General features: G+C 32.6%; 1 protein-coding gene and 1 long non-coding RNA gene across 2 annotated transcripts; one reads left to right on the top strand and one right to left on the bottom strand.

The window, feature by feature from the left end:
• Nucleotides 2,004-9,655, bottom strand: LOC105177277 (cysteine-rich receptor-like protein kinase 26). Its single transcript, XM_011100363.2, has 7 exons — nucleotides 8,658-9,655; nucleotides 3,926-4,060; nucleotides 3,675-3,796; nucleotides 3,375-3,585; nucleotides 3,050-3,287; nucleotides 2,632-2,782; nucleotides 2,004-2,552 (listed from the first exon to the last, which is right to left on the bottom strand). Exons 1-7 carry the CDS (start codon nucleotides 9,487-9,489, stop codon nucleotides 2,232-2,234), a joined length of 2,010 nt encoding a protein of 669 aa, XP_011098665.2. The 5' UTR covers nucleotides 9,490-9,655; the 3' UTR covers nucleotides 2,004-2,231.
• On the top strand, nucleotides 22,855-24,570 carry LOC110011615. Its single transcript, XR_002286660.1, has 5 exons — nucleotides 22,855-22,951; nucleotides 23,676-23,820; nucleotides 23,922-23,979; nucleotides 24,092-24,305; nucleotides 24,385-24,570. It is a non-coding gene; the product is annotated as an uncharacterized LOC110011615 (long non-coding RNA).

The following is a 25,944-nucleotide window of genomic DNA, read 5'->3' as shown; positions in this document are numbered from 1 at the left end:
ACAATTATGAGATATCAACACCTTTTTCGAGCTAAATTTTCCGTTGTTGGCATAGCCTGTGAGCCAATCTCTAAGCAAAGGTTCTTATAAATAATCAGCTCTCTGATCTCAGATTTGATGTGGATGGAGCCATGGTAGAGAGTGATCGGGCTAAATAGTGTCCACTGTTCACAGAATAATTCCCATTCGGCATGTAGTGCCAGCGGAGGACGTTCAAGAAGTGTTCCTTTCCCAATGAGACCGACATGATCAAGTCTCGATCCTCTTCCCAGAACAAGTGATCTATGATATCACCATCCCAATGCTTTGTGACAGGATCAACAAGTGCCTCTATTCAGATGTCCTTGCAGCCCTTAGGTAACGGTGTCACCACTTTGTAACCATAGGTCTTGGTAGCCAAGGATCGTCCCAAACTTTAACCTACAGACTTGAACCCACTCTCCATCAAACACAGGCTCGGACAAGAGCTTTACTACTGATGGTGGACCTCGAAACTAGAGAAGGTCGTGATCTTACCTCAGAATCGACAAGAGTCGAATTAGAAAAATATCACACCTTCAGGACACGGGAAGCTGAATAGTCCAATTTCTGCATCAGGCATCATAACTGTTTTCCAAGCATAGCAATGTCAGAGTCTCGCAACAATCGAAAACCCATACCACAAACCTTTATTCTTTAACAAACTTCTAAGCCAATATCCAGTGAATCTTATGAGAGTCCCAACTATGCGACCAAAACCTAACCATCATGGCCTGAATTTCATCAAGTAGAGATACAAGGAGCCAAACCACACCCATGGAATGTAGGGGTGGTCAAAGAGAATTAAAACGGCCCAAAATCTCCCAAATCAAATCGAATCAAACCATTTTTTATGATCTATTTTTTAAACTACAATTTTCAATTTAGAGTAAACTTGCATCACACTATTGGTTTTGTTTTAATTCAGAGCTTCAAAACTCACCAAAAATCGAATTGCACAGCTAAATATATAATAATCTGATAAAATAAGAATTCTTTTTTAGAATTTCATATTCGAATTATATAACCCAAAAAATTCATATATTATAAAAAATCCACATTACAAATCCCATATTTGTTCTGTCTTTCTGCCTTTAATCTATATTCACTCTAAAATCGACTTCTGGCCTTTGTTGCATTAAGTGTTTCCCTGTTGGAATTATATATGTTCTTATATTTTAGTCTACTCAAATTTGTGAAGAGTGTTTGGTGGTCTATTATGCATAATATTAGGGGTAAAATTATCCGAAAATCAGTAAGAGGACTAAAAGTAAGCAATTTCGTAAGTTGCTGGACCTAAACAAAAATGGTCATAGTAATCGGACTACAATTAAAATTAGGCATACTTAGCGGATTAAAATAATTCTTTTCCCTATATATATATATACACATTGGGATTGAATTGTCTTGGAAAAATGAAACCGTAGGGATATAGCCATCGCCTTTGCGACTAAACTTTGAAATGGATTTTGCGACAGTTGGATTTGCGATAGAATTTTAAAGGGCTAATTCAAATAGTTTCCTAATTCAAGCATCATTTATCCCGATTTGTTCAAATTGTTTGAATTCTGTCACAAATTACCGGCATACTCCATTCATTGCAAAATCTGTTGGATGTGGGAGATGAGGTATATTTTGTCAAATTAGCTGTGATAGAACACTCAACAGTGCCAATTTTACTCTGGGTTTTTCAGATGGAGTGGCTGTCACAAGCTTTTGTCAATAATTAGTAATGGATGTTGTGACAATTTTGTCTATTTGGCTTCAACCATCCAAATATGTCACTAAAGTCATACATTTATGATACAGCATAGATATAGAGATTGATTTTTTGCACGTTTTAAAATCCTAATGTATGTGCTTAACATCTAATAAAATACTAATTTTAAATATTTACACAAACCTAATAATTTATATTTTAGGGGAAAGTTATATTAAGCATTATAAAAAATTAAAAACTTATATAATTTCCAAACTAATCACACTTTTTTAATATATACATAGATAGATTTGTATCGTATGTACAATAGTATATCAAAAAACATCCAACACAAGCTTTTATTATCTCAATCTATATATTGACCACAACTCTGAACCATTTGAACCATGATATATATGTAACAAGCACACAAATAAGAAAGAAAAAAGTGTTGTCAATGTGCATAGATTCATAAATAGACATCTTATGTTGATGACTATTCATTTCCTCCAAGTTATCGAGGACCAAACTCAGAGATGGAGACCTCATTCTTAGAAGTAGGTTCCCTTGTATGACTCCTTGATGATGTGTTGGATTCCAACTCTCTTGAATTGGGTAGATAAAATGGAGGTTGAGAAGGGATACCCAACGTTATGGAAGAGCTATTGAGCATTAGAACAACTGAAGACATTGTTGGTCTGTCGGCTGCATTTTCTTGAACACATAGCAAAGCAATGTGAACGCATCTCAGCATGTCAAGTTGGGAACTAGAAGTAGCCCTCACAACAGGATCTATCACATTTGTTGTTGTTCCCATGCGCCAATTTCTCCAAGCCTGTATAAATTGTGGCTCTCTTTAGACCCAAAATCTGCTGTATGCAGATAATATTTTTGTCGACATCATTTACACTTACATAACTTAGAAGATATTCTGGATTCTCATCATTTAAAAGAAATGTCTTTTCCTTGCCGCTTACTAATTCCAAGACCAGCACACCGAAGCTAAATACGTCTGACTTGATAGAAAATTGGCCATGAGTTGCGTATTCTGGTGCCATATATCCACTGTAATATCCAAGTTAAACATATATAACCAGTTGAAATAAAGAGGAGGCGTGATGATTGGTATTCAATTGAGATTGACCAATCATATCACAAGTACAATATCTATTATTTAATTGAATTTATTAGATCAAAATTGGACAAGTACTTTTTGAGGCAATACTATTTGCAATGATGATGACAACGTGTAGATATTGTATTGATTGATGTGACAGTCAGTGTGTGCAAGAATGGAGTGAGTTCCTCATCTAAAGTAAAACTTGTACTTACTAAGTTCCGACAATCCTGTTGGTTCTATCTTGACTTTGATCAACAACGAGTAATCTTGCCATGCCAAAGTCAGAAATTTTAGGGTTCATCTTCTCATCAAGAAGGACATTGCTTGCTTTGAGATCACGATGAATAATCCGGAGCATAGAATCTTCATGCAAGTAAAGAAGTCCCCTAGAAATACCCTGTATGATTTTGTAACGCTTGTCCCAATCCAAAATCGAAGCTTTGATTGGATCTAAATATCATATTAAGTGTACATTATAACGTTATAGCCAAACTAGCATAATCCCAAAATTTGATGAAAGTAAGAGCAAAATATTACCAAATATGAAATGGTCTAGGCTCCCGTTGCTTACGAACTCATATATAAGAAGCCTCTCATGTCCTTGTGTGGAGAAACCCAAGAGCCTAACCAAATTCTTATGCTGAAGCTTCACCAATAACAACACTTCATTCTTGAACTCAACATCACCTTGACTTGAATTCCTGGATAGTCTTTTCACTGCTATTTCTTGGTTATTTAAAAGTTTTCCCTATGATCAAAGCATAAAACTCTAACATATCAGTGACAAATATTTTTTTATTTTTCATGTAGAAAATCCATCCATGTGAGTTCAATTACCCTGTAAACAGCTCCAAATCCACCTTCCCCCAGCTTGTTAGCTTCGGAGAAGTCATTTGTAGCAGCTCTGATTTTCTCAAAATCATATTGTATAGAGTCAATACTGGTAGTATCATCAACAGCTTCACCAAGTAAAATTAGTGACAACATCAGTTATAAACATTGGTAAAAGCCAATTGACAATATCAAGAAACTACAAATACATCCAAATGATGACAGAAGAAGAAGAAAAATAAATAAAAAGAACTTACTCTCAAGACTTCGTTTTGGCTTTCGCTTTCTTTTGATCTTTCTAATGAAGATGCCGATGCAAACAACTAGTACTAGACATGAAACAACTGAAATAATGATGATGTTTCGAGTTTTATTACCATCTTTCTTCTTCCCTGAAAAACAAAAATAAAAAAAAAAAACTAAATTGTTCAATTCCACGCTAAGTGGTAAGAAATTTGAGTTTTGAACTTGTGCTTGTCTGATATGATGGTCTTAATTCGTAATCAATTATGATCCTATTGCTTTTAGCCTTTAAGATTGTTATGGAGAATGTTTGCAAGGCTTTTATTTCTAAAAAAGTGCTCATTTTGAATAATTTTAAAAGTTGTAGTAATATCAAAATTTTGAAATATTTATAAAAGCTACTAGGAAGTAAGGTAAAAGCTGACACTTTTTCCAGTATAATTATTTTTACTAAAAATAGTAAATTAACTTTATTTCAATTATTCTATTTCATTCTTGTAATTACTAGCATATGTACTGCCATTTATAGTATTAGGATATTAATTACTAATAAAAAATAATATATAATTAATTTGTATTCTGACTAATATGATTATTCACCAACATACAACAAGTAAATTACATGGTTGGGAAAAATACTTAACTTTCTTGTTAATTAATCACAACCACCCAATTCATATTTTTCTATTGTATAGGAATAATATCAAATAATGTAGCAAAGAGAATATAAATATTCAATAATATAAAATTATGAAAATATACCTCCACAAAAAAAATATTTTATTGCAATGAGTTAATTGCAACGGCCGCATTCTGTCCTAATTTCTTGCGGCATTTGGGACGGTCTTGCGATGGATGACATCATATGGTCTGAGAATCTATAAAAAAAAATGGATTAAAAAACTTTCGACAGACATATCATTGAAATCATCGTTACAAAGTCAACTTTGTCGATGATTGTCAAAAAGTTTCTCACAATTAAGTTACCCTCCATACACCCGATGGTTTCTTGGATGGTAGACGGCATCACAATTTTCTGACACTTTTTGGGACAAGGGTAACACTTTTCCAACTGGTTATCAAACTTTTTCTTTCACCATCGAAAACTCGTCATAGAAATGGACAGATTTATGACTTCCTATATCTTTCATTGCAAATTCACATGTCCATCGAAATCTAATGGCTATTTTAGAACTAGCTATGACCATCAAAAATTTATTACAAAGCCCATCGAAATATTTCAAGAACAGCTACTTCCCAACGACTATTTTCCCATAGCAATTCTTGTTGTAAACTCCAAGCAAATTTATATATATATATATATATATATATATAGCTTTCATCTCATTTGTATTAACACTCTTGAATCATTAAAACACAAACATTCTCTCTCTCTCTCTCTGACTTTTGAACATATTATAAATATTACTATTATTGCATTCTGTTGATCTAGGGCTGAGTTTAGAGGAGGTGGATTGTGATTGATCGGGTAACAATTAAAATCTATTTTTGTTCTTTGTAGATTATTGTTTGTAATTTATGTATTTTAAATGTTAATTATTATTAGTGGATATTAATGAATTTATAGCTTGGAATATGTATATAAGTGACCAAATACATACAACTAGTTATATATTGAATGTTGTAGAATAATATGTGAGTTTTAATTGGTTTAAGATATGTTCTTATGTGCATGTAGGTAGTCATGTTAAGATAATTGTGGAGGTAGGTATATGAAAAGAACCAGCTGGGAAATGTAGGATTAGGCAAGAGTTTGAGGATGATGTTCATGTTTTCATAGAATGGTCCAAGTCCCAACATGCATATATGGACAGTGAGGTGCCCCTACAGGAAGTGCAAGAATGAAAAGTTCAAAATAATGGATCAGGTTATGTACTAAATATGTATGAAAGGGTTTTTGTTAAAAAATTATAATTGGAATTCACATGGCGAGGCAAAGATGTAGGAATGAGGTAACAATAACCCCACTTCGACTAATCAAGAGTTTCGGCATACCAAAAATTGAACTGAACTAATCGGTCGGTTCAGTTATAATTGAAATTTTTTATCGATTTGGTTTGGTTAATAACCAAATTACCGAACTCATAACAAAAATAATCTGCCAGTTAATTAATTTAACAAATTTTTATTTTTATATTTTAAATTTAAAATAAGTAGAAATTAAATTATATTATTATAATATAATATATATTTATAAATTATAAATATAATTTATATATATTAATATATTTTATAAACTACAATATATTATATAAATATATTTTTTTAATTTCGGTTATTCGATTGGTACAATTAACCGACCTAACCAAACCATACCGACCGATTGTACTAATTTTTTTAAAAAAAATATAGTAACCAAAAATGGAATCAAATTTTTGGTTCGATTTTATGTACGGACCGAAAATTTGATTCAGCTGATTTTCGACTGGTTAACCGAATTTTTAACACCCCTAATAATTTATTAATAAATTCAGAATTATTAAGACCAATTTATAAATAACTCACTTTTCTATAGAATTTTTTTTAAATAATATATTATTTATTATATCATTTACGAAATAATATTATAAAGATATCACACGATAAATAATGTTACGATGTCTTAAATCTTTAGAATTTGTTCGCTTGATGTTAGATCGATTGATAAATAATAATCCAATTGAATAGCAAAGAAAAATAAATAATAATCCAATTTTTAATGAATTTCGATTTAAGTCTGAATTTAATAATATTCATTGAATTTGGGTCTGAATCTTATAGTTAACCTATTAATCTAAGTCGGGTCATACACTACCCTTTAACACCCCTAGTACCAATGCACCGCCTGACAAAGAGCAGTGGCTTTCGATAACAAGTGGGCACAAGAAGATACGGATGTTTGAGATGGGCTCGGTTCATTGTTCACTAGTCTCTCCTACACCTTAGCTGCAGCTAATGAGCCTCAACTAGGGGTATTCAAAGTTCGGTTAAATGGTCGAACCAAAAATCAGACCCAAAAAATTCGATTTGATATATATATTTTTTTTAAAGTTTGGTTTTTCGGTTCAATTTTTTTGGTCACCAACTGAAAATCAATTTTTTTTATTATTTGTATTATATTAAAATATATTATTATATATTATATATTATATTATATTTATATATTAATATTAATATAATATAAAATAAAGATAAGTAAAAGAGAAAGAAAAGAATGAAAAGTCTCCCCAGCATAGGACCCAACCCCCAACTCAGCAAGGTTGCCTCTTAATGACGATCAAGTCGCAAGATGTTTACAATCTTCCTTCCATACCCACAGCTTCCTCTCTGGATGCCTTTGTTGCATCTCACAGTGAGTCTTTGGATGTTGGATTCTGGTGCTATTACACACCTTACCCATAATTGATCTCATTTGTCCTCTCTATCTACTTCAAATTTTAAATTCTTAAAATTTTATATACTTTTTTATATGTTGATATTTAACTAAATATACTTAAGAAAAGAATTTTTTTTTTTTGGAAGGAGAAAAATCCCATAAAAAAAAACACTAGAACTAAGGTTAAGACAAATGAACTTCACCATGTTTTATTTTACATACACCATAAAGATATTTTAGACAGTTAAGGACAAAAAGAAGGGTTAAAACACGTCAAAAAACATGTCTAATCGCAGGCAGGACCCGTGACTCCTATTTTATGTCTATATTAACGGAAAGGGATTTCATCAGAATTTTATTAAACGAGAATTTTTTGCCTATTTTTTTAACATAAACGAGCTTTTAGCTTGCTATTTCGTTGAAGAATAGGGGGAAAAATGGAATTTAACCTACAGTAATGATTAGCGTATGAAAATGGGGTAGGACAGACAGGAAATTAACACCGGTGAATCGGAAAGGATGGAATACATAATACATGAGTTGAAATCAGATGAACAAACAGATGACACCTTTTGTTATGTTCAATATATAATAAAAACCACTTTGAACTTATCCAAATTAGTTGAATTTCTACTTTATGTCATTATCATCAACACCATACTAACGTCAACTCAAACATTATATGTACGATTGGAAAAAAATGCAAGTAACCCCTTTGTCAAATTGTAAATGAACAAATTACCCCCTTATAAAAAAATAACGATTTATCTTTCTATATTTTTTAAAATATAACAATTTATCTTCCTATATGTTTTAAAATGAAATAATTTACCCTTTATACAAGGAGATAAATTGCTTCATTTTAAAAAGTATAGGGGAATAAGTTGCTATAGTTTTTTAGAGAGGGTAATGTGTTCATTTTCAATATTACGGGGAGTAAATTGCTATTCACCCTTTATGAAAAGGGAAATATTATTTTTTGTTGCGAAATTTAGAATCTTTTTATTTTTATCTCATTGAGTATGGAATATTCCGTAACTTTTATAAAGTAGTATCTTTGATCCCATAACAGCTTTTCGTTAGTTGTTTTAATGACTAAGTACAAGGCGTTAGGGCCTTAATTTACACCTTTGGTCCAATTGATTATAAAATTATTACTTTTGGTCTCATAACTTTTAAAAAACACTAATTTTGATCTCATATATATACTTAACTACCACGTTACCTTTTCTCGTAATTATATAAAATAAATGTGTTACGAAATCACTAGTACTACTTTTTAAAATTTATCGGATCAAAAATTAAAAGGATCTAAGTCACGCTACCAAAATTATTATGTCCCCATTAGAAACTAGAGTACTGATACGTACCTGAAGGCGAGGGTTTCAGTGGTTGATTTCTTGGTTCTTCAAGCCTAGCTATATCGTAAAAGGGTGAAATCTCATAACGAATGATGCAACTGGGCGTGTATACTCGTGCCCCTATCGGATACCATGCCGGACTAAGCTGCGCAGCCTGACTCAAGCAACTATCACAACTCTCATTAGACAAATCCGGCGTGCACTGCAGCATTGCATAAATAGTCTGACCATCAGGCCCACTCCTATTGCCGGCTGCGGCCTTAAGGCTAGAGCCACCGTAAGCTGCCTCGCCTCGGAGATCATCCATCAGCCCTCCGAGCACCTCCTTGAATCTGTCGGGGCTGGTGACGTTAAGCTCACTCCACACAGTTGTATTAGGCGTAGTTGCCATGGTTCCCAGCATAGGCTCGTCCGAGTACCGGAGCATGCAGTTAATGTGCCATCTAATAGCCCGCAACTGATTGCCACAAAGCTGCACGATCTCACTGGCAACAACGTCGACACAACTTCGACACTCATTCAGCTGGAGATCGCCTCTGCATAGCACAATTGCGTTGGCTGGACCCTCGGAGGCGGCGTAGAATCCATCGTCGCCGATGTTTGAGGAGAGAGACGGGATGAGGGTGTCGAGATAATTGCTCCTAAATAATCTGTCACTTCTGTAATTGAGATAGCAATTATGAAACTCCATTTCGCAGCTTACCAAGGCAAATAGGGTTGTGAGAATGAGGAGTGTTATGGCAGCCATCTTCTGGGACTCAAAACTGTGGGTAGTAGTCGTTTCTACGGGAGAACTGGGAAACTGATGACGGGATTCAAGGGTTTGGTCGGATTCAAACATTCGATTTTTAATTACAATACTTTGGTTTTTTTAATGTTGTTTTGTTGACAGAATGGCTGTCAATTTTAATCACATAGATTCAACACTTGTTGTTTAGAAAGTATTACAGCCATCATATCTGATGTGTGTCTAAATTACAAATTCCACTGAGGTTATCCAAAATATGAAAGCTTCAAATACTCTTAAATTATATTTGGATTGCATAGATTTGTAATTATGAAATTCAAATGAATAATGAAAATTTTTTAATTTGATTTGTTTGTGATGGAGAAAAGAATATCAGTTAAACGATGATTCAAAAGGAAGGTCAATTTTTTTTCAATAAAGCGACAAGATATTATAAGATCGTACAATTTGAATTATCATGTGATTATTGGATTACACCTAGATAGTTAATCGTATCAACAAATTAGTGGTCGGTGAGGGAGTAGAATTAATTTTACACACTCCGGCATTTACGGCTAACATAGTATAAATACCCCATAGTTTTATTGTAAAGGGAGGCTTTTGGAAGGGCAATGGAAAGACGAAGGATTTTTTAGTTCGTGAAGTGTGAAATGTGAAGTGTGTTTAAATTGTAAATTTTCGATTTATTCCGCATCAGTTTGAATAACTTTAAATTCAAACATTTGTGAGCTATATTTTGTTGAACATTAATGAATTTTAAATTCATCTAAATTTGAAACTCTTTTTTCAAATCTTTTACTCAAATTCAAATTCATCATTCAAACATAATTTAAGATAACATTAACATATTGAATATGTAACCTACAAGGCCAAAAATAAAAACTATATTTGGGAAGGCGTTGGTTATAGATTTTCGATCTAAGTCAAGGTAGTAATGAAATAATTGTCAAGGTCGTAATAGTTATAAAAAGTTGTGCGTAGGTATGGATGACTAGCTTCTATATGTTTCTTAAGTTGGACGATTTTAAATGAACCATAAATTCAAATGATTGAATGATCATCGATCATAAATTTATATATACATACCCGAATTTAAGTCGGGCCGGGACCGGATGTGGTACAACCAAAAATGAAAAGCCACATATTTTTATCTATTTTCACTACAAGAAATAATGTCATTAGCATCAACACGAATTCCTTGCAAAATAATGAAAATTCGTTACTAATTACTTTAGCAATGAATTTATTATGTAGTTGTTAATAATTAGCTCGTCTTTAAATTTAGCATCGAAGTTTTTGATTGCTAATGTTACTATAAGTTTTATTAATTTTTGGGGTAATTTATTAATTTTTTTGCCAATATCTGCCGTAATATTTAGCAATATTAAAATTTCTTTCTAATTATAAAAAGAAAATATTTTATTTTCTAATGCTAATTCTGAAATCAGAACAACTTAAAATTTTTATCCATTATTTAATTTATTGCTAATTATCAATAAATTTAGGTTCCATGCATTCTAATTTTCTTAGCCATCAACATAATTTCTTTCTTATAATGCATGCTTGTAATTGAGAAAAAAGCTAGGGGCATTTGTGGGCTTTTAACACAGGTCATCATCCACATTCTTATTCCACAAAGTTCAAAACATTCCAACTTTATTAGTCACAAATTCCAACAGCATTTGGACTGCAACATTTCTAGCTTTGAAAGAGTAGTTACCATTCCACTAAAAGAAGACAAAAGTCGTGGAAACGTGGTTTCAATTTCTGAATATTGAACAAGTCAGGAGACGTCCTCCGCTAAAACAAAGACTGCCATTGACGACGATTCTAACCCAAAGCTTCATTGCTAGCTCATCATTTACTCGTTTCATTCAATAATTCAGTCCTTTATATCTATACTTTATATATATATATATTTAATATATATATATATAAATATTTTTCATTTGTAACTGACGCTTTGTGACGTCGCAGCACCAATTTTTATGATATTAATGATAGCCATAAATATTTGTACTGATATAATTATTATTTATTTATTTCAAATGATTTAGTTATTTTTTAATCCCCAATATACTGTCATATTTATCATCTACTTTCGCCTATATCAATCATTCGATCCGTTTTTAATCGTATATTGATTTTTATTTTAAAATTTGTGTTGTTTCTATCTGATTATATGGGCAAAAGTACTGTATGCCAGAGTGTTAGTCTATTTATACTAGTAAAAAGAAAATCCTATTTTTACTCAAAAAGAGTGATTATTTACATGGCAACAGTAATTTTTTAAATCATCAAAAATACTCCTTATGTGTTTTTCAACCACTCCTACTCAAATTCTTATTCTTATCTATATATTTATATTATCTACTTTTATTAATATATATAAAAAAAATTCACTCACAAACAACGTTGTTTGTGACACCACAGAACGTACCAAATTTTCTTATCTTGATAATATCTCTAAGTTAATTTTTTATTTACTTATTTATTTTCTTTTAAAGGTGACATGTCGGTTTATTATATTTTATTTTTATGTCTAATATATTTAAAAACATAAAAATAATATTTATTATATACACGTACGGACAGTGTGTCATAACAACTAGTATATATATATAAAAAATAAATAAATCTCTCGTTCATACACAAAAGGCAGTTTATAAGACTGCAATACTAAATTTTGGAATACAAGTTACACTCTTATATATATCTTCAATAATATAATTATATTTTTCTCTCAGGTATATATAATTATATATCCCACATTATTACGCATATTTATCACTTTGTCAGTTTAACTATATGCGCTATGTATTGCGTGTAACAGTAACTAGTATTATAAAATACAAAAGGGATGTTTGCGAGAGTATTTTTCATTTTCTTTGTTAAAAGTTCAAAATATATTTTTATCTATTACTCATACTTACGAACTTCGTGAGTAAATTAAATTGATTTTAGTCAAAAGTTATAAGTAGCTCTTTATCATCTTTTGCAATTTATTGATAAAATTATAAATTTTTGCCGACATTTAGCTTCTGGAAAGTCTCCTGCAAAACAAACAAAATTGTTAGTACTTTACCCCAACTTTTTTTAAAAAAAAAAAAAAAATTACTAAGGTACTTACCGCCACCTCAACCGTCCTCTGTTCGCTCCATCCGCTGACCGCCTTCTTCTTGTAGCATCTAGCAAATAGTTCTATCTGCTTGGGAGGCCGACCGAACTCTGTCTCCTATAAAAGAATAAAATAGTAAGTATAATATGTATAAAATAATGATAAACCTTTAAAAATACTGTAATGTACTTACCATCTTCAAGATTCCCCGCAGTACATATTAGAGGACGCGCGCAGAGTTTGCAGCCCAGTTCGTCTTAATCTTCGCAAGGAGTCCGTGCTGGCCCAGTATGCCTGGAGTTGGAGCCAGACCTTGTTGGCCAGCCAAAATGGCTTGACCAGGCTCAACCAGGCGACGATGAACTTCTTTCGGATGTATTTGTCGATCCACATGTGGATGATCCAGAACATGGACTCATCGTCACAGTCCGGCCAGTTGGTCATTAAGAAAATTAAAGAAAACATTAGAAAAATTCATTAAATAATTTAGATTATAAGATAATGCAAAATTAATTTAAAGTACATTACCTTCATAGACTCGAACCAGAAATATTGGTGCTCTAGCGGCACTTGCCTCAAACATGCCCACGGGTGGGGATAGTATCCTCGCACCACCGCATTGATGCTCTCGTGGAAGCGACTGTCAGACTTGAAAGGACATGTTAATTAGTGATTTTTCAGATAAAATAATATTAAAAAATATTCATAGACAAATTTACCTCGTGTCATCGAGGCTGATATACTAGCTCGTTCATAGTGGGGGAATTGCCAATGGTGCTGGTGGAGCAGCCCACGAAAGGACAGGATCAGCCGCTAGTCTGGCATACGGTTGTCCAGCCTCCTTAGTTGTCGGTGCTGCACCAGATGGTCTAACGTCATTTGGAGTCTGCGGGGCGGCTGACGGTCCCCCCGTGTCAGGTAGTGGGGATGATCGAAAGACTGCTTGCACAACCTGGGAAGCATCAGAAGACACAGATGAAAGTGGCGAGCCACGACCAAGACCACGTGGTGTAGGAGGTGTACCACTAGACATAATCTATACAAATTATAGTAGGTATTAGTTTTTGTAATTGTTGAAAAAATTACCCTAATTCAATGATTATTAAAAAGAATATACAAATTTTTATACATTGAAAATATTATTATAAATTTATGATTATTGTACTAATTAATTATTTAAAAATGTATAGTCCCTTTGTGCATATATACAAGCGGGTCAAGCATTGCTTTCTTTAACCTATCACCTGAACTTTTTGTTATAGCACTACTCAAGTTTATCCTCTTTTTTCTGTCAATATTGTCTTTTGTTATGAAATTGGATAAACCTGACTAGTTTTACTAGTAAAAATTCACTTGATGGGCCAAAAAAACTTAACGTAATGCGTGATTCATTTGTATGTGGGCACAAAAGAAATATACATTTTTTAATTAATTAACGATTATTGAAAATATTATCCTTATTTTGAGGTCATTGTAATGATTATGTAAATGTATTTTAATTTAAAATATTACCCTAATTTTGTTATTGTAGACATTATTATGTAAATAATAATATAATTAAAAATATTAGCATTATAATATAGTTAGTACGTAAATAATAATATTATTGAAAATATTTATTACTATAAGGTTATGATTATTGATATTGTTATGTAAATAATATTGTTATTAGAAATATTAATTAGTCTACGATTGTGAATATTGATATTGTTATGTAAATAATATTATTATTGAAAATATTAATTATTGATATTATTATGTGAATAATATTATTATAGGGATTATTAGCCTCATTTTATGATTATTGACATCATTACATAAATAATTTTATTATTTATAATATTTTTTTAATTTTATTGTTATTGATATTATTATATAAATTCATTAATTTCTTAAATAATTACACAAATTTCACAAAAAATTAAAGAAATTACACAATAATTGCAGAAATTACAGAATGACACAATAATTACCAAAATTATACAATATTTTTAGAAATTACACAATAATTACAAAAATTACAGAATATGATCTAAATTACACAATAATTGCAGAAATTACACATTAATACAATAATTACATAACAATATTTTCAATAAGTCTAAATTACATAATTATACCCTAATCACACAAAAATTACACAATATACCCTAAATTACACAATAATATGACATTCAATTCCTTAAAAAATGTCTTAATTTTGTATTTGAATATTTGAATTTCAGAATAATATTTTAATTTCTGAAAATTATTTACATAAATTGTGGCGGTCCAAAAATTATAATACATAATTATAGAATTAATTGGTAAATTTTAATGAAATCTAATGATTAGTAAATAAATCATAAGTCATAATTGAAGTATAATAAAATTTGAACGGATTAAATTGGAGTTCGTTATAATATTTAGGAGTAACTTATATTAATTAAGAAATTTAAAAAGGACGTAATGAGTATTTTGAAATACGTCAAATTAAAAAAATAAAATAATAATAATATTATATATTATAAATGATAAATTATAAGTATTTTTATGAAGCCTAAAATGTCTGTTTTAGATCTATTTACAGCGCGTGGCCTTTTTCAGGCTCATGACTAGGCATAGAATTTCTTAAGGTTTTGGATGTTCCAAGTCCGAGGTAGATCTCGTCCTTGCATATCCTGAAGCTTGTAGGTTCCTTTTCTTTTGATTTCGACCACCTTGTAACCTTACCATCCGGGGTCGAGTTTGCCCACGTGCTTGGATACTTCCATCTTCTTTGGCGTCATTTACCATGGTGGGCCAAAAGAAACCTTGCCTTGTGATCTTCTGAGCTAGTGACCTTCCAAAATTATTTTCGCAACTACCTTCATGAATTTCTCTGATAGGATCGCATTTTGTGCTTATTTCATATAATATTTTAGCCGATTTTGTGACCAAATACTCCTAATTAAATATTATTTTGTAGCATTAGGACAAAAGAAATGAAAAATAAAGAAAAGCACCAAAATAAAAATTCAAACAAGACTCAAACTCAATTTTTGGCAAGAGTTTGGAGTTGCTTGGACTACCTCTGATGAAGGAAGAGTTTAGCTAGGATTATAATTTTATCTCTATAAGTCTTTTAGTTCAACTAGGAATCTACTTATAAACCTAGTAGAACTAGGTACCTAGCTATCATAAATAGGTGATGTAATTCACTTTAAGAGATAACTTTTGAACTCCTTTATTTCTCTACGTTTTTATGATATTTTCTTACTTTGCTTTTCATGCGTTCTTCCATGAGCATGTCTAGCTAGCTCTCTCATTTTGGTTGAAGACTTGCTGATCGCTTCAATCCAACGAGTTGTGAGATCTAATTTATGCTTTCTATTTTTATTCATATTGGTATTTGTGTTGTTCTCTGTGCTTTTAATACAAATAATCTGATTTATTGTCAAGAATATTTGCTTGGCCAATTGAACTTTCAATTTCGTAATTGTTTGTTTAGTTTGATTATGTTGTGGGGAATGTACAATCTAATTTAAATAAATCTTCGTAGGAATTTATTGGTTAGAATTGGGCCTTTCAATGGGTAAGGGTCCTTTGAGCAAGCCTTTTTTATGTTGTACCGGTCATACGGTCGGGTCAACATTCAATCGACGCACTATCATCTCAAGGCTTATCCCTTTAAAGTCCGACTTTCTCCAAGCAAACATATAGGCACAATCTTTTTAGCAGTGCGAAGGTTTCAAGATGCTCGCCCATCCGCGACTCTATCCTAGTCGTTTTGGTTGGGCACTAATTCCACCACTTTATATTTTTCAATAGGTTCGATCCTATCATGTCTACTCACCTCCAGCTTCACTCCGATGTTCCAACTTGCGTTTTTTCTCGTTGTGATCACTCTTCTTCAACGACAAGTTATAACACTTTCGTGCTTCTTTTTTATCGCAAACCACCTCTCCCACTCCATTTCTGGTCCAGAACTTCATCTTTAGGTGGTATGTTGAAAAAATCGCCTTGAAAGAGTTAAGCCCAGGTCTCCCCAATATAACATTGTATGCAAATGGAGTATCAACAACCAGAAACTTTACCATAAAATGTTTTGCGCTTCGATTATTCCCCGAGTGATATTGGTAACTATTCCCAGCGATTCGACTTCATTACCTCCAAACCCCACTAATGGTGTCCGCACCTGCTCTAACTTAGCGTTATCCAACCCCATCTTAACTAGCACGTGTTTGAAAATGACGTCTGTCGAGCCCCATTATCTACAAGCACTTTGTGGACCGTGAAATTTGTGATATCCATCTTGATTACCATTGAGTCATTCTGCGACCCGGCCCTAGTGCTGACATATTTATATTCGAAGACAATCTCCGCTTCAGGTTCCACGTTCATCACAAACTGGCCCCTTTGATCTGTCCTTCGCCTTTCATGCCTCTTTCTGGTTCTTCTCGAATCTCCTCTTTCTGGGCTGCCGCGATTGTATAGATTACATCTTTCACAATCGCATTCTCTCTTGTTCCTGGTTCCCTTGTTTCATCTCTTTCTCGATTCTATCTTCCTTCTCTACTTCTTGACCTGCTCCGACGAGCATCCCTATCCATCTCACGAACCCATAAAATCTGGTCCTTAAAATACCCTTGGTTACCAATCTTTCAATTGAAAGTAGTCTTCTGTATCATGACCTCTTTCCTGATGGAATCGAAAATATTTATTAGAGTACTTCTGCACGGGAGTATACCTTGTGTATCGAGGCCATTTCAAAACATTAGTTTTTTCTACCATCAGCAACGCTTTAGCTCGCGTCATGTTCAGTGGAGTCTATTTGTGGTACTTCGGTTGATAGGGAGGTTCTCTCCCTTTGCGATCTCGATCTCTAATCCGATCTGAGTTTTCCCTCCATTCTCCATCTTTAATCGCATTCATCTCCTCCTCATCTATGTATTTCTGTGCCAGCCCCATCAAATGTTCCACATCAGTTGGCGGAACTCTTGCCAATGCTGATGCAAACGACCATTTCTTAAAACTGTGAATCAGAATGCTTTCCATTATATCTATCTTCAAATCTTGCACTTCCAAAGTTTTGTTGTTAAATCTTCCCATAACAATATTCAACGTCTCATTTTCTTTCTATCTAATAAATAAATATGTGGCTGACCTCTTTTGTTTCCTTTTGCTTGCGAAATGGAATGTAAATTTCTGTACCAGCTGCTCATGTGACTCTATAATGCTGGAGGACAAACTCGTGAACCACTCCTGAGCCTTTCCTGTCAGAGTAGTGACAAACAACTTCGAATTAATGGTACCAGATTGTCCATAAAAATTCATTACCAAGTCAAAGGCTACAACATGCTCCTGTGGATCCTTGGTCCCATCATACTTTTGGGAGGTCGGGCATTCGAAAGTTTAGGTGCACCACCTCCATCAATATTCTTCAGCTCATCAATCCACTTACTCAGCATCTGAATCTGCTGCCCTACATTGTCGACCTCGACTAGTGAGATGACTGGTTCTCTTGGTTGGCTCCTATCTCGAGTGCTCGACCCAACCTCGGACGAAGCTGCCTCTTGACCTTTTCCAGGTTCCCTCTTTCTTATACCTTTCGATACTCTTTCAATATCATTTTCCTTGAATAGCCTTCTCTTTGTAGTTTCTTTCTCAATGGGTGTAACAGTTCTTCGCTCATAGGCTATAATAACATTCTTTCCTGCTTCCTCTATCATATGTTGTAACTCCATTTTTGTTAACTGAATTATCCGTTCTCCAGTTCCTGGTGTACCCTCAAATTCTGACATATTTTCCGTCGAATTTCCTTCCATATTATGCGTTATATCCACAGAGCTTTCCACAAACGACGCCAATTGATCCGGCTCAAATGTGCGACCTCGATCAATGAGTTTAATCTGACCACGTCACCTCCCCAGATTTGTGATAGGGCCTGAGGATAAAACGAGTACGTTAGGCTAGTTGGGTTCGTCCTTGAAAAAGACCCTCCGACGCCCAATTTAGTTGATGGTTGAGATGAAAATATGCGATCTGACGTCAAAGATTCAATGCAATAAATGCCAGTTACTTTGATTTGGTCATATCTAAAGTATATATAGGGTCCAAATTGACACTGTAGATCACGTGTCATGATTCGCGTCTCCCTTAGTCCAATCGTACGGTGCCGAATTATTTTTCGTGTTCGGGTCAAACCGTGGGGCGGGTCTAGCGACCTCATGCGCGGATCCTGGTGAAATGACTTGTCTTTTAATAATTAAATCCTCATCACATTCCGTTCCAAACGGGTGCCTTTGTTTACCATTCTTGGCCCAAATTTCAGGAATATGGCTCAGCAGCTGATCCAAGAATGATTAATACTCACATCAGAGTCAGTTTGAGATGCTTTGATGAAGCAGGCAAGGAAAACTTATGCAGTCGGGACTGTTAAGTACCATTCCAACGCGGCCAATATCCGCTTCTCCGTAACCAAGACCTGCTCGTTAGTGTATGTTTAGTCTGAGATGCACACTAACTCATTCACCTCAGGGGCCCAAATTTCTTCATACTTGGAAAGGGGTAAAAGCAATTTATCCCTCTGTGATATTGCAAATGAGCACATTAATCCCCTATGAAAAGAATATCGCAATTTACGCCCTGTACTTTTTAAAGTAGAGCAATTTACCTCCTTATACAAGGAGGTAAATTATTGTATTTTTAAAAATAAAAGGAGGTAAATCACTATTTATTTTTTCATAAGTGGGTAATTTGCTCAGTTGCAATAGCACAAGGGGTTGCTTGCATTTTTCCCTACTTGGAAGCTATAAGCATTGCTCCCAACCCCACCAACTGCAACTCCCTTCTTGATGTAGTCTTGGCTGCAAGATACCGATCGACGATGTTGACAGTGAGGTAAAAGGTCTCGGGCGAACTTGTGGTGAACTTGAATCAACCAATCAATCAGAATTGCACTCATTTTCTCATTTATCTTAGGTTGTGAATCTACATAATCGTGAATACGGCCCTCATTGTAGTAGCCTCTAACGCTACTAGGGCTATATCTTTCACAAACGTTATACTTAAAATAACTCCTGTGTCTATATATATAAATATGCACATGACTATCTAATCAGTTATCATAAGTAATCCCCCAGCTATTACTTTCTCTTTATACAAATAAAATGTGATTTGTATTCTAACCGACAATGAGGAGAAAATTGCGTACTGGCCCGACCTGACTAAATATAGCTTTTGGATCTAGGCTTCGACAGGTAGACACCTCAAAGTCTACTTCTAAAAAAAAACGTCAGTAGAGGAATGACCTGTAACTGAGTAAGTAAATAACCAGCCCTATCTACGATGCGGACGCTTGTGTGAAATCACCCGTGGCTAACAATATTAGGGTTATTTATTTTTTATTAGAAAAAATAAATTATATTAATATAATTTTTTTAAATATATTAATAATAATATAACTAGTCGCTATTTGACTCGATTAAAAGAGTAATTTCTTTAAAGTAATTGCGACTTGGTGCCAAGTCGCGATTACATATCAAGACTTGGCATTTTTTTTATTTAAATTTTGTATAAATTAATTATATAATTTTATTTAATTAAATATAATTAACATATTAAAGTCCAAAAAATTATAATATTAAAATTGTATTAATTTAAAAATTACAATTAAGTGTACAAATGTATAGTAGATTTGAGTTGGTCCACGAGACTACAATTCGCATCTATTCGCGCTCTGGTCGAAATCAAACATCACGTATTCACAACGAGATGGATTGGGCACAAATGCGTACAAGGCAACAATCCCAACAAATAAATTCTTCTACATAATCAGATGTTCCGGTACCAGGTAGTCAAGAATAATTGTATACTTAATTGTATTTTTTACAATTATACAAAAAAATATACACTATACATTTGTACACTTAATTATAATTTTTTAAATTAATACAATTTTAATATCATAATTTTTTGAACTTTAATATGTTAATTATATATAATTAATTTATAAAAAATTTAATTAAATGGAAAAAAAAGAAAATTGGCAAGTCGTGATATGTAATCACGACTTGGCACCAAGTATGCCTCTAACCTTACTCTTGCCAGGAAGTATGCCTCTGATTGCAATGTAAGCACCTTCACCATTCTCTAACCTTCTAACCCATATAAAAGATGTTTGATCCGGTTAGAATGTTATATGTGAAGACTCTAACTCGAAGTTGAAATGGCAGTTTATGCTTGCTGGTCCAAACAACGACGCATTGCTGTAAAGACTGACGACGGTCTTAGTTTCCAACTAATGATAATAGTACTGAGTTTTCAAGAGTTTTCAAGTGTGAAGTCTTTGGTTCTTGTTTGTGTGTGTGGAGATGATACAATACAATGATATATATGCCTTTGTAATCCCCTAATCTTGGCATTCATTTCTAGTTGTTGTCTGTTTCAGGCATTGATTTTTGATTTGCTTGTCTAAATCATTTGTCGTTATAACATTTCTGCTCCTAATCTTTCACCCTTCATTGTACGTCATTGGTATAGCAAACTTCAAACCCTCTATTTTAATTTGCTATTTTTATTCTGTCTTTCATCTAATATTTAGATGTCTGTGTACAAAATTTTTGAAATCTGTATATTAAATCCCATACAAAATCCAATATCAATTTGTCAGAGTGGATCATGACTGAGTCTAAAATATTATACGATATTTTATCATATTTTATTTGTTATTTTCGTTCCACAAGTTCAAAAATACTCAGAGCAAGCCATAAAAATAAAAAAATAGGTCTAAAACTGCGCTGCATTTAAGACTTAGAACATTATGAAATTTCAAAAAAAAAAAATTATAGTTGTGCTTGTATTTTAATTTCTTAATATTGAAAAATTATATTGGTAGATATACATATTTCAATTCAATGAACTGCATAAATAAAAAAAAAACTTTTGAAATTTATTTATTTTTTACAGTAAAAGTTAATAATTTGATATTTTGGAATGAAAATTGATGGATTCTTTTATTATTTTTGTTTTTGGGTAATTGAGAAGCACTTTTAATTTTTTTTAGATCAAAAAGTGTATTTTTAAAGTGGTTTTAGTAAATTTTGTTCATTAACTTGTGAGTGAAATACTATTAAATCATTTCCACGTGTCACTTAGACTTCTGAACGCACATGAGAACTACGGTGCAGACGCTTGTATGAAATCATCCGCGGCTAAGAGTATTAGGGTTATTTATTTTTTTATTACAAAAAAAATTAAATTATATTAATATAATTTTTTTAAATATATTAATAATATAACGAATCGCAATTTGACTCGATTAAAAAAGTAATTTTTTTAAAGAAAAACACTAAGTCGTGATTACATATCACGACTTGGCATTTTTTTTTTCGTTTAATTAAATTTTGTATAAATTAATTATATAATTTTATTTTATTATATATAATTAACATATTAAAGTCCAAAAAATTATAATATTAAAATTATATTAATTTCAAAAATTACAATTAAGTGTACAAATGTATAGTGGATTTGAGTTGGTCCACGACACTACTATTCGCATCACTTCGTGCCCTAATCGAAATCAAACATCACGTATTCACAACGAGATGGATTGGACGCAAACGCATACAAGGCAACAATCCTAATAAAACGCGTACAACAATCCCAATAAATAAATTCTTCTATACAATCAGATGTGCCGGTATCGAGTTGTCAAGAATAATTGTATACTTAATTGTATTTTTTATAATTATACAAAAAAATATACACTATACATTTGTACACTTAATTATAATTTTTTAAATTAATATAATTTTAATATTATAATTCTTTAGACTTTAATATGTTAATTATATATAATTAAATAAAATTATATAATATATTATAATTCTTTAGACTTTAATATGTTAATTATATATAATTAAATAAAATTATATAATTAATCATAAAAAAATTAATTAAATGGAAAAAAAAAAGAAAATTGTCAAATATAAATTGCGACTTCGTGTTTTTCTAAAAATTAATTTTTTAATCGAATCGCGATTTAAAATCACTCGTTATATTATTATTAATATATTTAAAAAAATTATCTTAATATAATTTATTTTTGTTTTATAATAAAAAAACCCAACAATATTAACCGAGAGTTGTAACACAACGGTAACTTTTTCCAGAGTCACAACGGCTAAAAAGCGGCAATTGTACAGCGCACTAGGCTTATTAAGAAACAGAAAATCAATACCGTCGGATCGACTTTCATCGAATGGCTACAAATTAAAAAAAATAAGACCGTTGGGATGAAGCGCCGTTCTCTTCAACTTCGAAAGGGCATCCCTTCTCACATTCCCATCCCCTGTGCTTTTCGTTGAGCCCTCACAGAGAGAGAGAGAGAGAGAGAGGAAAAGAAAAGAGGGTTCGGTGCTTTTCAAGGTGTTTCAGCAATGGCTTCGAGAGTTGTTCAGCAGCAGAACAGAGGTATCTGAAACTTTCTTTCATCTATTGATATGTATTTTTGCTCAATGATTGTGTTGAATGCTTATGGCTTTCTCAATAATTTAGATAATGGGCCGTTGCATTCAAATGGTTCTTAAAGCTTTCTTGGATCTTACTATCATGATTTTTAAGTTCTCTTGATCTTTGATGTGTATGGTGTTGGTGCTCTCCTTGAAACTTTCTATTGTTATTTATTCCACCCATTTTGTTGAATAGACCTGCTTTCAAGAATCCGATCAAAGAGACAATTATATACATAATATAATATGTAATCTTATTTAGCGAGTGTATGTTTAGTCATGGTTCCTTTACTTTGATCAGGTTCTATATGGTTCTTGATTTTTCTTTTGTTTGCTTATTGTTTCTGGTTGAAACTTCCACAACTCTATCTTGTCATTCTGTCTTAGATTTATCATAACCTCGATAACCTTTATAATGTTGATTGGGTTGAGGATGTAGTGGATTTTTATTTATATGCAAATCCCATTTGAGTTTCATTACTGCAATGACCATTGACGAAGTTCTTTTCCAAAGATTGTTTCTTGGCAATCATGAACTTTCTGTTTTCTTTCAATTGTTCAACGACTTTTTTGATTGTTTCGCATTCTCATCAAGATGATCTTTTTTCCCATACATTTCTTGCTTTTGCTCTTTGATGAAATTCCCCCCATCTCATTTGTACTTCTGTTGTTAATCTGATCTACAGGAGAGGTAGTCCCGGGGAATATTAAGCAGAAGAATGTGGGAGCAGAAAGGAAGAATCGTCATGCACTAGGTGACATAGGAAATGTGGTTACCGTTCGTGGGGTCGAGGGGAAGCAGCTTCCTCAGGTTTCTTGACCGGTTACGAGGTATTGAACAAATTCTTTCATCCAAAAATTGAATGAACAGATTGAACTCTGAATATGACCTATTGCGTGCTAATTATGTGTTCTGTTCTTATTTTATTCAGGAGTTTTTGTGCTCAGTTACTGGCTAATGCACAGGCTGCAGTAGCTGAAAACAACAAGGTCCGGTTCTTGAATTTGCAATCTTGTTTGTTTCAGTCATTCTTGTTGACTTCTCTTGTGCTTCTATTATTACCACGCCCTTGTTGATGTTTTGTTGTTTGATGAAATACAGGCTGCAAATGCCAGTGGAGCCATTGTGGTGGATGGAGCTCTGCCGTGCGGAAGCTAACTCAGAAAAAAGCTGCAGCAACCGCCAAACCTAAGCCAGAGGAGATAACTGAAATTAGTCCCGATACTACAGAAGTTGCAGAGAAGGATAAGCCGGAGAGAAGTTGTTGAAGAAGAAAGCTCCAACTCTTACTTCAACTCTCACTGCTAGAAGCAAGGTCAATACAATTAACCTTCCAAGCCTTATGTACTATCCAGGTGTAGTTTTCCCCTTCTTATTTGATCTTTCATTTGCAGGCTGCATCCGGGCTAAGCAATAAACCAAAGGTGCAAATAGATGCTGCTGACGTGAATAATGACTTGGCTGTTGTTGAATATGTTGATGAGATCTACAAGTTCTACAAGTCAGTTGAGGTATAAACTCTTGAAGCTCCTCATTTTAGTGCAAATCTAATAAGTTCTTTTGTTTTATAATGTTGTTTGCAAAGCAGAATTTTGTATTTATTGTTGATCATAATTGTAGGATTAATTGATAAATTTTAGTTAATTAGTAAATAAATAGGTCATAATTGAAATATAATAAATTGGAGTTCATTATAATATTTGGGGATAACTTATATTTTCTTAAATTAAGATAATTTAAAAAAGACGTAATATACAACAAACACAAATACACACACAAGTGAAAATTTGTAATTTCTCTCTCGTCCGAAAACAGAGGTATGAAATGCTAATTTTAATTTTTATTAATTTATATAATTATATTATTTAATTAGTTTGTTTATTAAATATTGATTATATTGAATGATGTAATTTAATAGGAATATTTTACGAGTTTGGCTATTTAAAATAATGTTGAATTGAATATCAAATTGGATATAAAAATGATATCGTTGGTTAATTAGATTATTAAATTTATTAGATTTGAATATTATAGCTAATCCATTGGAATTATTAACTAAATACGCAATTCTACGCATTGTTGTTTAATTAATTTATAAAATAGGGAGAAATTGATAGAAAATTTAGAAAAATGAGGTTTTATATAAAAGAAATATCCAAGAGGAAAAATGAGGTTTTAAGAAATATTATGTTATTAAAGAGGAAAAATGAGGTTTTTAATGACAACATAATTTAGGAATGTTATTAAAAATGATAGTTATAAATGATAAATTATAAGTATTTTTATGAAGCCTAAAGTGTCTGTTTTAGATCTATTTACGTCGAGTGGCCTTTTTCAGGCTCATGACTAGGCATATAATTCCTTAAGATTTTGGATGTTCCAAGGCCGAGGTAGATCTCGTCCTTGCATATCCTGAAGCTTGTTCCTTTTCTTTTGATTTCGACCACCTTGTAACCTTACCATTCGGGGTCGAGTTTGCCCACGTGCTTGGATACTTCAATCTTCTTTGGCGTCATTTACCATGGTGGGCCAAAAGAAACCTTGCCTTGTGCTAGTGACCTTCCTCCAAAATTATTTTCGCAACTACCTTCGTGAATTTCTCTGATAGGATCGCATTTTGTACTTATTTCATATAATATTTTAGCCTATTTTGTGACCAAATGCTTCTAATTAAATATTATTTTGTAGTATTAGGACAAAAGAAATGAAAAATAAAAAAGCACCAAAATAAAAATTCAAACAAAACCCAAACTCAATTTTTGGCAAGAGTTTGGAGTTGCTTGGACTAGGATTATAATTTTATCTCTATAAGTCGTTTAGTTCAACTAGGAATCTACTTCTAAACCTAGTAGAACTAGGTATCTAGCTATCATAAATAGGTGATGTAATTCACTTTAAGAGACAACTTTTGAACTCCTTTATTTCTCTACGTTTTTATGATATTTTCTTACTTT

Source organism: Sesamum indicum, linkage group LG2, assembly GCF_000512975.1.
Source record: "Sesamum indicum cultivar Zhongzhi No. 13 linkage group LG2, S_indicum_v1.0, whole genome shotgun sequence".
Taxonomy (NCBI): domain Eukaryota; kingdom Viridiplantae; phylum Streptophyta; class Magnoliopsida; order Lamiales; family Pedaliaceae; genus Sesamum; species Sesamum indicum.
The sequence above is the reverse complement of the archived record's forward strand: the minus strand, read 5'-3'. Positions and strand labels throughout refer to the sequence as shown.